General features: G+C 44.6%; 1 protein-coding gene across 1 annotated transcript in view; it reads right to left on the bottom strand.

The window, feature by feature from the left end:
- Positions 1-9028: 9028 nt before the first annotated feature.
- TESPA1 (thymocyte expressed, positive selection associated 1) overlaps positions 9029-16844 on the bottom strand; it is a 106662-nt gene continuing 98846 nt past the window's right edge. The window contains exon 12 of the mRNA XM_030195470.1: positions 9029-10338. Coding sequence (XP_030051330.1) covers positions 10244-10338 — 95 coding nt within the window. The 3' untranslated portion in view covers positions 9029-10243. The remainder of the gene's footprint in view (positions 10339-16844) is intronic.

Here is a 16844-nt window from a genome sequence, read left to right as displayed (position 1 = left end):
CTCCATGCTTTGCTCTTGGTTAAAAAAAAAAAAAGAGAGAAGTAATTTTGAAATGACGGGCAAAAATGGAAGCAATCTCATATCTGTGTGGCTGCATTGGATGGAGAATGTAGCCATTTTCGAGAGTCAACAGCACAGATCTCATTAAGTACATGCAGCATAAGAGGTTATGGCATAATTGTAGAATAGATATATGCATTCCCCTGAAGAAGAAGAGTCTGGTGGAAAGGAGTAAATTGTGGAGGTGAGAGAAAGGAGAGGGGATAGAGGGAGAAAGGGCTGATATGTGTATGGGGCAAGGAGAAAAAAAGGTGTTGGTATATTTGGATAATAGAGGGGTATAAATGGGGGGGGGGGGGGGACCAGTGGGAGTCATGATGAGAAACCCCTCTGGATAAGAAACCACTAGGGGAGGGGGTGAAGTAAGTCTTTTTGAAAGATCGGAAGGATGGATGTTCTTATTAGGGTGACACTTCTGTTGTGATGAAGTTTTGGTTGTAGTTCTTTTGGTTTTTTGGTATTGACCTGTATCCTAGCCAATGTAATGTCTGTGCCTACTTTTTTCACATTTGGTGTACATAAATTTATGTCCTTATATGTACCATCCATGCTCCAACCAAACTCTACCATGTGCATATCCACCAGCAAAGTGTATAACTTTGATGTGACAGTATGTACCTTTACGCAGTCGGTATTCTATAAGAAGTCATGTATGTGAGTATGGAAATAGCTATAATCAGAGGGACATGGGCACAGGCAGGGGGGGGGGGGCTCTATCAGAGGAGACCTCTATGGAAGAGGAAGAGGAAAATCTGTGCTGTGGAGACTTCTAGAACATTGCCTCCACCACTAATTCTCCTATAGGTATAACAACTAATTACACCTCTGATGGTGCGGTTACATTTATCTCAGCAATGCAGAATCTTTGCAAATATTGCAGTAAAATGTACAAACACTTTAAAAATTAAACCTATTTTAATGCATGTGATATCATTCATACCACATCCCTTTCTTCCCATGTCTCAGTTCTAATCCTAGTTCTACCACTGAGTCTCTGTGTGACCTTGAGCAAATGGCTTTCTTTCTCTCCTTCACTGACTCCCCTGTATCCTTGAGTTAGAGACTTTTTCTCCCTGTGTCTCCAGTTACCCAGCTGCAATTATGTAACGATATATTACTGTTTTAAGTGACGTCCAGTAAGTTCCTCACAGTATGTACTCTACCGTGCTAAAACAATAGATGCATTGATTGTTTTTCGTTTCTTGCCAGTTTTCTGTAACTAAGAATCACCCTGCCATTCCCACATAGACAATTCTCCACAAGTACCATCATCAGGTACTAATTTGGTTCTGGTTGCTACTGGCAACATGCAGAAAAATTCATTTCCCCACCCCTCCATTCTGACAAATCCCAGAATCTTCTGTTGACCTTTTACAGCCAAATTGCTTTCTTTTGCTCCCCTTCAGAATTTTCCCTCCTGCTCTTATTCAGTCTCTTTTTGAGAAAAATGAAGCTGTGTGCTCTAACATTCAAAGCCCAGGCAGAACCTGGTCCCAGCTGGCTTTACCATGATCCTCAGCATCATTTAAAAGTTGATTTTCAAGACACTGATTAGCAGAGCTGTAGCTGGCTGTAGGTGAAGTTTCAGCCTGCTGGTTTGAAGCCTGCTTTCTATGTTCAGGGACACAGCTGCTTAAACTTGGCCAGTTAGGCACTAGAAATGTGTGCTTGCAAACTGAGCCCCCTTTCCTATCCCTAATTAAACCACGCTTCCTGGGAACACCTGCCCTTAGGGTGGTTAAATATAGCTGTCCACTGAAAAAGTGAAAAAAGTAAATAAAGCCACTCAGTGGGGATAAATTTTCAGAAAGGTGGTTTCAGTTTAGAACGTTGCACCTGTCCCCACAAGAATTTAACCGGTCCCCACCATCCCCACAATAATTTAATGGTACCTAAAAAAAAAAAAATTCCGGTCTGCTCTCTCAGTCTCTGGGTTCGAGTCGCAGTACTGCAGGCAAGGAAGACATGGAAGTTGAAGTACTCTGGTGAGCACATGTAAGGCTCGTCTCTGATTCGCTGACAGTGTGCGCTGAGAGGTTGCCACATGGACGTGCCAGTAGGTCAGGTGACCTCTGACGCTTGTGCCTGTGTCAGAGCTGAGGCCTGCACATCAGTCCGGGAGTAGAGAGGGTTAATGGAAGACTTTCCGCATCTGCACTTTTAAAGCAAAGAGGAGGAGGAGGCAGCAGCACTCAAAGAATTTGGTATTTGGTAGGTGAGAGGCTGGCGCAGGTGCAGTTTCCACTTCCACCGCGGGATCCCTGCAGGAACTGCTTCCGTCCCCACGGGAACCCAGCAGCCCCAGATGGGAATCCCGCAGGATTCCTGCAGATTCAGCAGACACCGTCCCCGTGCAGGTCTCTATTCCACTTTCCTAATTATGGAAGTCAGGAGGCTAGAACCTTTGGAAAATACATTAAGAAAATAAGAATAGCCACATAGTCTAGGGGGTAAGGAATTTCTTTGACTTAAAATTCTTTTCTTTTTGATTTTCCCGTGCAAATGTTTGATTGTTTTTCAGGGAAAATTTAGATTTAAAAAATCCTTCTCACCTGGAGAGGTTTTTGCTAGACAAAGACCAACGGAAAAGATTAGATGTTTAAGAAGGGTTAGGTAATGCAACAAAATATATACTTGCCATAACTATTATTTTTCCTTAATTTTATTTATGTTTGAATTAATACTCCAGTGTTCCCGTGATGAGGGCTTGTAGTTATATGCATTATTTCTTGTATTTTGATTATGAGGAAGATGGCATGTTATTGAATTCCTTATTTCTACTTTTTGAAACTTAATTTCAATAATAAATATAAAAAGGGAAAAGTTTGCTCATTCTTGCTCTTTGGAAAATTCACTCTCTAAGACACTATCTCAAACTGCTAACGTGTACTTGTCTTAAATTGCAATTTGCTCTACAATGGCCTGAAACAATCTGTACTGGAAAAGTTACAAATTATTCAAAATAAAGCAAAGTTCTGGCTAGAGCATGGAAGTTTGATCATGTCATTCCTCCTCTGCCCAACTGCCACTGGTTTCCTGTTGCTTTCAGAATTCAGTTAAAATTCTGCTTTCAACTCACTAAGGGCCCTTTTACAAGTGGTGGTAACCCACCATGGGCTTACCGTGTACCAATCTGGAGCTATCGCTAGCCCAATGCGGGTGCTGGCGGTAGTTCCACCCCAGTGCATGGCATTTCTTGTGCTAGCACAAATACTTTAAAAAATTTCCACAGGTGTTACCCGGCAGCAGTGTGTTTTTACTAGCAAAAAAGGTGCCGTTACTCAAATGCTAGGCCACACTTCAGGGTTGGGGTGATCACTAAGGGACTCACTCCACAATAGCCAGGCCCCCTGCAACCAGTCACAGAATCTATGACAAGGCAGAATTGGTGTGTAGAGCCTGAGGTCTTTCATTAAAACTTGGGGTCCATGGGCCAATTTTAGCAGACAGTGGAAAAGGTGCCGGTACTCAGTACCCCCTCAAAAAAGCCCTGCCCGGCAGTAATCGAGCAATACTGCGCACTACCCGATTACCACCAGGTTAGTGTGGGAGCCCTTACCGCCACCTCAATGGCCACACAGTAAGAGCAATCTTACTGCATGGCCATATCTTTTTTGGCCTTTTACCTGCTGCAGTAAATAGGGCTTCACCATGCAGCAAACAAGGCCCCTGCCGCTAGCGCTAGCGCAGGGCCCTTTTTACCGCAGCTTAGTAAAAGGGCCCCTAAGAGTCCCTTTTACCAAACAGCAGTAAAAAGTGGCCTTAGTGTGCCCTCAAGTGAGTCATTCCTGCACACTAAGGTCATTTTTACCGCTGGGGTAAAATGGCTGATTTTCCAATTTTTTTTGTATGAATGACCACGCACTAATTTTCCCATTAGCACGTGAGCCCCTATCGCCACCTATTTTGTAGGTGGTAAGGGCTCATACGCTAAACCTATGCTAATTGGTCAGTGCACGGCAATGCCCACATGCCAACCAATTAGGGCAAAACATTCCTACTCTGCCCCCAGACCTGCCCCGGCACTAAAAAATACATTTTATTTTTAGCTCAAGGGTACTATTTGCATGTTCTCAAATTATCATGGCACGCCTCAACAGTAAGCCCTTTTTTGCTCTGGTAAGCATCTGTTAGTGGGCTACCATGGGCTTCCTGTATCTGTCTTACCCCTTACACCCCCTTGCATCTGTTATCGTCCTTTCAAGGTAACCACCTGACCAGTAATGTGCCAAGGGCAGGGCAGTGGGGATGGTCCGCCCCAGGTGCAGGCAGCAAGGGGGTGCATGGAGCAGTTGCATAATTGTTGGCTCCGCCGGTCCCCTGCCCCCTCTCATGTGAATTCCTGTTATGGGACAGAGGACCGGCAGAGCCAACAGCTACGTGATTGCTCCGGGCACCCTCTTGCTAGGAGGAAGGGTGGAGGGAGTGATGGTCCTCGGGGGGGGGGGGGGGGGGGGGGTGTGCCACCACAGGTGGCAAGCAAACTAGGTACGCCACTGCACTTGACTGTTCTGACTCCTGCTTTTATGCATCTGGAAGACCTACATAGGACACCTTTCACAAGGCCATAGGCTTCAATTCTATGATTTAATGCTCAGGGCAGGACTGAAGACCTGGGTCTTTTTACAAGCCTTTTTCTCTTGAAGGTTCTGCTCAACCCAGTCTGTTTTCTGAGGTCAGCAGTTCTATTACTCTATTTGCCTCCTTCATGTTCATAGTTGTTAGAAGCTCAGTTTAGTGTACTCTATTTTTGAATTTGTGGTCACTATATGCAGCTTTTACTTAACCATTGCCCACCATCTTGCTGTACGGATCGAAAGGCAGTCAATTCAAATTAATTAAACAAAAAGCATTTCAAGTTATTGACAGAGTGATTGCACCACTGCTTCTACTGCCTTATCGTTTATTTAGACATGATATACCGCCTTTCTGCCAAACAACCAAAGTGGTTCACAAAATCAAAACCAAATGAAACAGAAAGGAACTCCATCATATACAGGATGGAACAGGAGGAAGAGAGAGAGAGAGACATACAACTTGGATTAAGTAGTGTGGTTGGCGTGTTAGTCCACTTTAAAGGTAATAAATAGAAATTAAAAAAAAAATAAATAAAAGAAAGGAAAATAAAGTGATACCTTTTTATCAGGCTAACTTAGGGGTCCTTTTACCAAGCTGCCTTAAAAGGACCCCTACAGTGGTGTTGGCACGCAATATTTCCATACGTTAAGGCCCTATTTTACCACAACATGTAAAAGGAGTTTTTTTTTTAAATAAAAATGGAAATGGTTGTGCAGTTAAGTACTTCCTGTGCAGCCATGTCCTGGGGGAGCCCTTACTTCCTCCTATTTAGGAGGCGGTAAGGGCTCCCACACTAATCCGGCAGTAATTGGGCAGAACTGCCTGATTGTTGCCGAGTAAGTCCCTGGTACTAAAAAAACAAAATTATTTTTGAGCATTGGAAATGGCGTGCAGCACATACCGGCGCTACTGTCAGGCTCCTGCGGTACCCGGCGATAGGGTCAATTTGCCATGCCATTGCTGCAGTAGCCCTACCATGGCTTTGTAAAGGGGCCCCTTAATATATTTTTGACAAGCTTTTAAAGGCAGAACCTTCTTCTTCAGGTCAATGTGAGTAAAAGATGACAAAATGCCAGAATAAATTTAATTGGAATATTTTTAATGTTTCCATTATATATGTTCTGACATTTTCATCCTTTGCTCATACTTGACCTGAAGAAGAAGGTTCTGCTTTTAAGTTTGTCAAAAATATATTGTTAGCCAATAAAAAAGTATCACTTTATTTTTCTTTCTTTTCTTTTTTTAATTTCTATTTATTATCTTAGATATGTTTATGCATAGTATTTTTATATGCTGTACCACTTTTTCTGACACACAGGTCAAAGCAGTTCACAATTTCTTAAAATCGATAGAATAGTTTAGAAAAGAACACCATCAATGAGAAAGAGAGTAATCAAGCATCAACCAGAGAGGAAAAAAAAGGAAAACTGTAAATGTGGTAAGGCGCAGGCCTCATGGCTATGTAATAGCACCTGGGAAGTAAATTTTAAGGAGTGAGTTAAAATATCATTTCTATCAGAGGGAAGGCAGGAGATCATTCCAAAGTTTCGGTGCCAGAAAGAAAGATGTAGAGTTCTTGGTAAATTCATAATGCCCTTCTATGAGTGGGAAGGACAAGATGGTGGGTATCAAGAGACTGGAGTGGATGACTAGGGGCCCTTTTACAAAGGCATGGGAGGGCCTACACAACATACTGTGCACGACAAATCAGCACTACTGCCCAGCTAGCGTGTGAGCCAGGCGGTAATTCCAAATTTGGCACTCGCCGAATCCCATGGTAGAAAATAATTTTCTATTTTCTATCGCGGGCCGCTTACCCAGTGGTAAACAGCAGTTGGTGTGTGCTGCATGCTTACCGCATGGGTAGTATGTGAGACCTTAATGCTAGGTCAATGGGTGACGGTAAGGTCTCAGGCCGAAAATGGACGCATGCTGGTTTCAATTTTAGCGCACGTCCATTTTCCAGCCCCTTAAAAAAGGCCTTTTTTCCCAGATGCAGTAAAAAATGGCCCAGTGCACGCCCAAAAGATGCGCTCGCACTACTGCAGGCCACCTTTTTACCGCGGCTTAGTAAAAGGACCCCTAAGGGTATAGGAAATAGTAAAAAATGACAGATAGGAAGGGGCAGCAAGGTAATAAGTTTCTTATTCAAGGCAAAGAATCTTGAACCAAATACAATAATGAGTCATCAACCAATATAATTTGAGTAGGAGTGGAGTGACATGGTAATAGCTGCGGGCATCACACAGAAAATGGGCAGCAGAATTTTGCAAAGTTTGAAGATGCTTGTTTTGAAGCCTGGTGATACCAGCATAAATGGAATTAATAATAATCAAATCATTGAGTTTAGAAATGAATAGGTTAAGTATATGCAAGGTATAAAAATCAAGAAAACTGCCCAAGGAGTGGAGCTATCATAATGATACAAAGCCAGGTTTTAAGACAAGAAATTTGTTTATGGAATCTGAGTTTGGAATCAAGGGTAATCCCTAGATAATGGATTGAATCAATGGTAGGAATCACTATCCACCTTATAATTGAAAGAGAAAAATGCCTAGATTTCGACCCAAATCGGGAGATAGACGTTTATCTCACAAAAACGAATAAATCAGTATAATGGAAAGCCGATTTTGGACGTTTTCAACTGCACTCCATCGCAGAAGCATACAAAGTTGACGGGGGCGTGTTGGAGGCGTGGCGAAGGTGGAACTGGGGCGTGGTTATCGGCTGAGGAGAGATGGGCGCCTTTCGCCGATAATGTAAAAAAAGTATGCGTTTGTAGCTAGAATTTAGGGCACTTTTCCTGGACCCTGTTTTTTCACGAATAAGGCCTCAAAAATGACCAGATTACCACCAGAGGGAATAGGGGATGACCTCCCCTGACTCCCCCAGTGGTCACTAACCCCTCCCACCACAAAAAATGATGTTTCACAACTTTTTATTTTCACCCTCAAATGTCATACCCACCTCCCTGGCAGCGGTATGCAGGTCCCTGGAGCAGTTGTTAGGGGGTGCAGTGGACTTCAGGCAGGTGGACCCAGGCCCATCCCCCCCCACCTGTTACAATTGTGCTGCTTAATGCTTAGTTGTCCAACCCCCCCCCCAAACCCACTGTACCCACATGTAGGTGCCCCCTTCACCCCTTAGGGCTATAGTAATGGTGTAGACTTGTGGGCAGTGGGTTTTGAGGGGGATTTGGGGGGGCTCAACACACAAGGGAAGGGTGCTATGCACCTGGGAGCTCTTTTACCTTTTTTTTTGTTTTTGTAAAAGTGCCCCCTAGGGTGCCCGGTTGGTGTCGTGGCATGTGAGGGGGACCGGTGCACTACGACTCCTGGCCCCTCCCATGAACAAATGCCTTGGATTTATTCATTTTTGAGCTGGGCGCTTTCATTTTCCATTATCACTGAAAAACAAAAACGCCCAGCTCACAAATTGTCGAATAAAACATGGACGTCTATTTTTTTTCGAAAATACGGTTCGGTCCGCCCCTTCACGGACCCATTCTCGGAGATAAACGCACATGGAGATAGACGTTTTCGTTCAATTATGCCCCTCCACGTCAAACAAAAGAGGAACTAAGGATGGTCATGGATCATGCCCTGAGATCCAGCTAGCAATGGTTTTCCATGGGTTTAGGACCAGTTTATGACTAAGGAGCCAATCAACTGTAGTGACAAGACAGGACTGAAATGGTTGAAGACTGGGAGGATGTGGAAAAAACTAGGAGAATACCATCAGCATGGTAAAATGTCCTGATGTTATAGCAACAAGGCAGGTTTGAAGCAGTAGCATAGTCAGAGAACATATTTTGGTTGGGGCTATAGGGAAAATGGGTGGGCACTAAATGTGCTCTCTACCCCCATTCCCACCCCACCACCCTTGAGGCATTCCTTCCCAGACTCAAGGTTTAAGGGAAAGGGGGAAAGGGAAATGGGGCTTGATATATTGCCTTCTGAGGTTGTTTGCAGCTACATTCAAAGTAGTTTACACATATTTAGGCACTTATTTTGTACCAGGGGCAATGGAGGGTTAAGTGACTTGCCCAAAGTTACAAGGAGCTACAGTGGGAATTGAACTCAGCTCCCCAGGATCAAAGTTCACTGCATTAACCACTAGGCTATTCCTCCAGTCAGAAATTGTAAGTACCTCAGCTGGTAGAGATCCCCAAATCACACCAGCTGAAGATCTTCCTGAAGGCACCAGAAACACCTGTGCTGAGCTCAGCAGTTGGCTGCTGCTTCCTAATCTGCCAATGCCAGCACCCTTGTGCATACTCAGTTTCTGCACATGCAGGAAAACTGAGCATGCACAGAGTACCAGCATTGGCGGCTCAGGAAGCAGCTGCCAACTGCTGAGCTGAGCGCAGGTGTTTCTGGCACCTACAAGGACATCTTCAGCTGCCAGGGCTTGGGGATCTCTGCCGACTACCACAGCAGTGTGTTGCTGTTGGCCCACCCATGGCTACAGTGCTGGACTGAAGTGGTTGAAGGCTAGGGGAATTGGATGTGGGGAAAACTAGGAGAAAATCATTGCAGGCTCAGGAAAATATTGAAGAGGAGAGGGAATAGAACCTTGAGGGACACCACAAGAAAGCTGATAAGCAGATGAATTCACTGTAGGAGTGATGACCAAGAAAGAACGACCAGAGAGGAAGGAGGTAAACCAGTCATGGACTGTATCCAGAAGCCCAATCCCATGAAGACAAGCAAAAAGGAGGAAGTGATCAACCAAGTCAAAACCTTCTAAGTCAAGTGAAGTTCCTAGAACCAGAACTCTGGCATCAAGGTTTGAGTGGATCTCACTGAGGAAGGCAGTGAAGATAGTCTCAATGCTATGGTTTTGTCAAAAGTGGGAGAAGAGATTAAAACAGTATGAAGGGTTGCAAAACATATTTAATAACTGTTTATCATTAGCAATCAAAGCCTTCATCAGTATACAAAGGAACAAGCAGCCTGTCTGCAAAGTCACTGTTATTCCATGGCTCATGTGTCACAAGAATAAGCAGTCCTTCTAGAGTCTCTGTTTCATGTCATGTATGTTAAAGGCACACATTGCTTTTGCAAAGTATTTTGTAGAAGACATTTTAAGTCAGCATTCAAACTTAAAAGAAAAGTCCCTTATTTTTGAAAATCTGAAAGTACCAGTGCTCTTGTGTCTCTCCAGGAAGACATCTTTTTATGTCCAGGTATGTTAGTTTACAGAGAACCCCTGAATACTGAAGTGCTTTTTTTCCCCAATCCTGTCTTCTAGGGAGGGAAAATGCAGTGTAGGTTTTAATAAAATGAACCATAAAATGACTTTGAATAATAAATAACCAAATAAATAAACAGAAAAAACTTCAGTGTTTCCCTTGAGAGCTAGTCCAGCAGGAGATGTGTTCATTGAGGAAATCTCTTTGATAGTGAGGTCCTTGCTCCATGCTCCTCCTGCATTCTTGGGCCCTATGGTATTCCATGCAGCACCTCACGATTGTTTAAAATCAATATGGCAGCTGACTGCCTTGCAGCATTTTTTCAAGGTTACGTCAGCGCCCCAAATGAACACTCTGTTTCCTACTCAAAAACAGATCTTCTATTGGTCCAACTAAAAGAATGATGTCCTACTACAGAACTGACACTGGCACAGCAGATTCAGGCACAGGGTCCTCAACAAAGCCACTGCTATCTGAATGGGTGCTGTCCATACGGAGGGTGAAGTCTGAAATGAAAGAAAACAAAGATGAAATGGCAACAGAGGAAAGTTAAAGACATTCTCACACTAACGAGAGTGAATTAGGTTAATCTGGGGAACACAGTTTATTCTAGATTCAAGAATGTTAAATTGCTTTTTAGTGTAATAATTTATTATTTTTTTCTACTATCATTACTATGGTGTGTTGAAATAGCAGAGAATTGTGATTGATATATTAGTCCACTTGGATATGTGGGAATAAAGATAAACAATCAAGTTGTAGATAACACATTGAGTCCAATAAAAGGTATCTTCGACAAACTTTTGATAGTTAACTTCTCATTGTCAGAACCTGAAGAACTCTCAGCCCTCTGTCAAGTTTAGCTTTCAATTTGAGGGGGAGAGGGGGTATTCAGTGGAACTTACCATTAAGGATTAAGCAGTCAAGAGCATCCTGAAACATGGTGGTGCATTCCAAGGTATCTCCAGGGGTTAGGCAGCACTATTTTGAGGAACTGTGTTATCTTACTGGAGCAGCAATATCTGGGATTCATACCTGCTCCCCACTGGATTCCAGGGATTGAAAGGTAGACTTTGGGGGGGGGGGGGGGGGCAATGGCATTCAGGTAAGCGCTAGTTTCAGAAAAGGGAGCATAGATTGACTTCAAAGGCCTACCTTTAAAAACAAAAACTTCTTTGGCCACTGGGCTGGGGGACCAGTGTCTTTACTACTAGTCCACCAGAGAATTAAAAACAAGGGGAATGTGTGTGTGTGTATGTGTGTTTTAAACAAATACCGACCTCTTTAAGTAACCCTAAAGAGCATCAGTTCACATGTTAACAAGATGAAGTTCCAGGAAGAAGTTAACCATTAGATGTAGCTAACTTATTTGTAATAACACGGATTGCCAATGTATTCGCATAATAACAAGCAGTGGCATAGCCGGACAGCCAATTTTGCGTGTGCCTGAGTACAAGGTGGGTGGGCACAAAAATGTTCTCTCTGCTCCTGCCCCCTTCCTACTTCCATTCTCCACCCTTCTCCAGCATCTCCCAACTCAAAATATACTTTGGCTCATGAAGATCTTCAAGCTCTGTCAGCTGAAGACTTCCTCTGAAGATGGCTAGAACTCCCTTTTACCAAGCTTAGAAAGCAACAGCAGCATTGATGCCGGCACCCCATGCATGCTTAGTTGTCAGTGACTCAAGGATGCTGCTGCCGTCTGCCAAGCTTAGTAGAAGGGAGTTTTGGCTGCCTTCAAAGGAGGTCCTCAGCTGATGGAGCTTGGGGATTCCCACCAGCTACTGCAAGGGTCAGGACTAGTGTTAGACATGCTAGGGCCCAGGACAGAAAATAAAGAAGCCCCCCCCCCCCCAATTCCCTCTCTTCACTGCCTCCCTCCAATTTTCCCCATCTACCATTACAATACACTGACAAACCCTCACAAAATATAGAACAAGGGATCACAAATTAGAAATAAAAATATGTAGACAAAAACTGAACTCGGAACCTCACCATGTACTGGAACAGCAGAGAAATAAAAACAGAAATGTATTTCTTTTTCTACTGAACACAATAAAATGGCATCAAGCTAACATATTTCAGTTAATAAATTCAAAATAAAATTCCTTTTCTACCTTTGGTCATTTTTTCCCCCATCATGTTGGTTCTAGTTTCACTTTTCCACTTTCCTATCTTTCTGTTAATTCTCCTTCACGCGGCTGCTGTTCATTTGTCTTTTCTCCACTCTCATTCCATTTCCTCACTACATTTGCATCTGACATATTGATCTTTCCATTTTAGCTCTTTTCTTTTTTTTTTTCTTTCTTGCTCTCTGTCCACTCAGATTTCACCCTCTTTTTAACCCCTTTCCTTCTTTTTACTTTTCAGATACCTATCAGATTTCCATCTCCTTCCACCTACTAGCTCTCCTATTCCTCATCTCACTCCTTCCCCTTCCATCTTCAAACTACTCCCCATTATCATATTTCTACCCCATGTAATCACTATCCTCCTCTTGTTCATTTCCTTACCACCCCCTTGGCTGTCCCACATGGTTCCACCATCCCAGTGTCTCCCTCCTTCCATCCTTTCTAAGACAGCATCTGCTCCCTCTTTCTTCTCTCCCCACCCTCCACCCCTCCCTGCATCTTTGCGTCCCCTCTCTCTCTCCTTTTGCCCCTTCCCCTGGGGTCCAGCATTTCTTTCTCACTCCCTTCAACTCCTGGATTCAACATCTCCCTACTTCTTCCCCCTCCTGTGCAGCATCTCTCCTTTCCTCTTCTCCAATCTCATGTTCATCTTCATTCCCTCTCTTTTTCCCTCATCCCTCTCTTCCACTGTCCACCATCTCTCTCTCTCTCCCTTCCTTGCTTTCCAACCTCTCTCCCCCCTGCAGCATATCTCCATCTCTCCCTCCCCTCCATCATCATGCCCAACATTTCTCCCTCATCCTTCTCTTCCCTGTGCAGCATCACTTCCTCCCTCCCAGATTCAACATTTCTTCTTCTCTTATCCTTCACCCCTCCTATACAGCATCTTTCCTTCCCTCTCCACCCTACATCCAACTATTATACCACTCTCTCCCCTTCCTTGCAGCATCATTCCCTCTCTCCCACCCATGTCCAACAATGATCCCTCTCTTCTATCTGCCCATGCAGCATCTATCCCTCCCCTCCACTCCCATGCCCAACAATTTTCCCTCTCTCCTACAACCCTGTGCAGTATCTCTCCATCCCCTCCACTCCCATGCCCCTTCTCTCCTACACCCCTCTCAAGCAACATCCCTTCTTCTCTCCCTCCCTTCCACTCCCATGTCCAGCAATTTTTCCTCTCTCCTACACACCCCTGTGCAGCATCTCTCCTTTTTTCCCCTCCCCTCAACTCCACTCTCATGCCCAACAATTTTCCCTCTCTCCAAACTCCTCCACTCCCATGCCCAAGAAGTTTCCCTCTCACTAACCTCCCTATGCCCAACATGTTTCCGTCTCTCCAACCCTCCCATGCCCAACAATGTTCCTTCTCTCCTACACCCCCCTCCTGAGTAGCATCTCTCTTTTCTCCCTCCACTCCCATGCCCAACAAGTTTCCCTCTCTCCAACCTCCCCCATGCAGCATCGGCAGCACCACAGGACTTCAAACTTTGAAATTCAAAGGGTCGCCAGCAGCATAGAACAATCGCTGCACTGCTGCCGGCTGACCCAGAAGCCTTCCCTCTGCCATGTCTTTCTTCTCAGGAAATTACATCATAGTTGTGGGGAAAGACATGGCAGAGGGAAGGATTCTGGGTCAGCTGGCAACAGCGGCACTGATTCAATTTCTTACATGCTGCCGGTGACCCTTTTGAATGGGAGCAGCTGCAGAGTGAAAGCCTAGCTTGCTCCAGTGTTGGCAAGGGTGCTCCTGTGCTGGGTGGGCCCAGGTCTACCCGTGGCTATGTCCCTGGTAACAAGTTGCTTTGCTTGTATTCACAATGCAGTAAATATATTCATTTTAGCATCGTTCTGTGCTTGATTATTTTCCTTATTAAAGCTGAAATAAGGCAGCATAATGTATGCTAAACCCAAATAAGTCACATTAATTGTGTATGTATGTATTTATTTATTTATTTACAGGCACTTGATATACCACCAATCAGTATTAATGCAGATTAACAAATAGACCCCTAAGCAAAACAATAATTGTAAGGATTTATGTCATTTTCCAGGGGTAGACTGACCTTTCGGGCAACTGGGCACTGCCCGAGGGCTCAGAGCGGTAGGGGGCCTAGTGCTTCCTTCCCATGTGATCCTCCATCTTCCCCTCCATACTGATCTGTACCAGACTTTTACATGTTTAGGCCAAAAGAAGAAAATGGGCTGCAGTCGTGCGGGTACCCATCAATGTGAGACACCCAAAGCCTGAGCAGCTCTGTACTCTCCCATACCACGGACAGAAGAAATCATCTATGGAGCCTGGTGCCCAAGTGCTCTGCAAGGTTGTACTGATCCTTTCCCCTTCTGATACACACTTCTTGCTTTCATGATGGGGTCAGGGTCAGTAAGCCTTGCAAAGCACCTGGGTACCAGGTTTTGTGGCCAATTTCTTCTGTCCATGGTATGGGAGTGTATGGAGTGGATCAGGTAGTCTCACACACACTGCAGGTACTGACATCTGGTGCACATAGGAGGTCCAGTATCTCTCCTCTCCCACTGGTATTTCATTCCCTTTCCTCTCCCCCTCCCCCCTTGTGTTACAGGTTTCCAACCTCCAGCAGCTCCAGTGATCAAGCCAGCATGCCTCAGGCTGGTCTGGGAAGCTTTGCTTCTGCTGTGTTCTACCTATGTGGGAACAGGAAGTTGTGAAGAGGGAAAGTTTCTAGGTCCAGCCTGAGGCATGCTGGCTCAATTGCTGAAGCTGCTAGAGGCTGGAGGCCTGTAACCTGTGGGGAGGAAAGTGAGAGATATGCCAGACTGTGGTGGGAGGGGGAGTTTGGGGGTAGAGAGACAGAGGGAAATGCTGGTGGTGGGAGGGAGAAACTGTATCACAAGGGTGGGGTTATTAGGAAAGAAATTTATTAAAGATTTCATGGCATAACAGGGGATACTTAGGCTAAGATATAATTTTAAAATGGAAGACCGGGGAGCCATCTTTCTTTGAGATGATTATACAGTAATAGGTCACAGGATACAGAACTCCTGTTATTTCACCTTTGTATGTTATAGTTGGACCCAGAATAAGGCTCACCTGTTCAAGAAGAACCAAGGCCAAGTTTGCATTTTGTACAAACAATGTTTGCAGTTGGACAGATATGTTTGGAGATGGTCTGGTCAAGCTGACATTCTCCTTGAGGGAGACCATCCAGCTCATTTTCGAAAGTGATCGCCGGCGATCTTCTGACACAAATTGGGAGATCGACGGCGATCTCCTGATCCCGGCCAAATCGGTATTATCGAAAGCCAATTTTGGCTGGCCCCAACTGCTTTTCGTCGTGGCGTCAGCCAACATTCAAGGGGGCGTGTTGGTATGGTAGTGAAGGTGGGATGGGGTGGGGGTGTGGGTACGAGATGGCTGGCTTCCCCTTATAATGGAAAAAAGTGGCTGGTTCGAACAAGCATTTCACCGGCTGGACTTGGTCCATTTATTTTTAGGACCAAGTCTCAAAAAAGTGCCCCAATTGACCAGATAACCACCGGAGGGAAGTGGGGATCACTTTCCATTACTCCCCCAGTGGTCACAACCCCCTCCCAGCCTGTATGCAAGCCTGAAATGTCATATCCAGCTCCTTGACAGCAGTATGCAGGTCCCTGGAGCAGTATTTAGTGGGTGCAGTGCACTTCAGACAGGTGGACCCAGGCCCATCCCCCCTACCTGTTACAGTTGTGGTGATAAATATTGAGCCCTCCAACCCCCCCCCACCCAAAACCCACTGTACCCACATCTAGGTGCCCCCCTTCACCTCTTAGGACTATGGTAATAGTGTAGAGTTGTGGCGAGTGGGTTTTGGGTGGCTCAGCACACAAGGTAAGGGAGCTATACTCCTGGCACCTATTTTTGATTTTTAAAAAAATATTTAGAAGTGCCCCCTAGGGTGCCCAGTTGGTGTCCTGGCATGTGAGGGGGACCAGTGCACTAGAAATGCATTTCGCCGGGTTTGAAATGGCCGGGCCCGGTTTCCATTATGGGTGGAAAACAAAGCCGGCCATCTCATGTAAACCCGGCGATCCTGCTCTAAATCCGGGGATTGATTTAGCAGGCCCTAACCGTATTTCGAAAATATGGTTTGCTTCGCCCCTTTGCAGAGCTGGCCCCAAAGATGGATGGCCATCGATTTGGACGACGCCATTCGATTATGCCCCTCCATGTCACTCAGATAAGCTGAGATTGATGAATTGGACCAATGGAAAATTCTGAAAAGGGGGAAGGGGGATCTGAAGCAAACCCACTGGCAGTGGTCAATGGTAAATGAACAAGATATCTGAACAAACTTCCCTCCCTGGACTTTCTCTGTATTTTTCCTTGGACTGTTTACTGCCACATCATCAGAGGCTTTAGGACACATAGAACAGAGGTAGAGCTCCCCATTGGGATCCAGAATCTATGTTTATTATAAAAGATGAGAACCAGAGAAGTTTGTTGGGTTGCTGTGAACCTGCATGATGGTAAGTAGATGGGGGAGAATATACCATCTACTGCTTTGCAATCATTATATACTGCTATTCCACAAGAAGAAGCCATTATGGTAATTGAATCTGTTTTAAATCAACGTTCTCAACCAGTGACAGTCCCTACAGATTTTATTCTTCAGTTAACAAGTTTAGCTTTGTAAAATAATTATTTTTCGTTCAATGGAGATTTATATTTACAAATTTCAGGGATTGCTATGGGTGCATCGTTTGCCGCTTCAGTTGCTAACTTATTCATGGCTGATTTGGAGGAGAAAGTTATTTATAAAATGTGTTTATTCAAATACGTGATGTGTTGGTAACGTTTTATAGAAAACATATTTGTCATTTGGCTGGAAATTAGGGAATTGTTAGATTAATTTATGATC

Source organism: Microcaecilia unicolor, chromosome 3, assembly GCF_901765095.1.
Source record: "Microcaecilia unicolor chromosome 3, aMicUni1.1, whole genome shotgun sequence".
In the NCBI taxonomy this organism is placed as follows: domain Eukaryota; kingdom Metazoa; phylum Chordata; class Amphibia; order Gymnophiona; family Siphonopidae; genus Microcaecilia; species Microcaecilia unicolor.
This window is presented reverse-complemented; position numbering and strand designations above follow the sequence as displayed.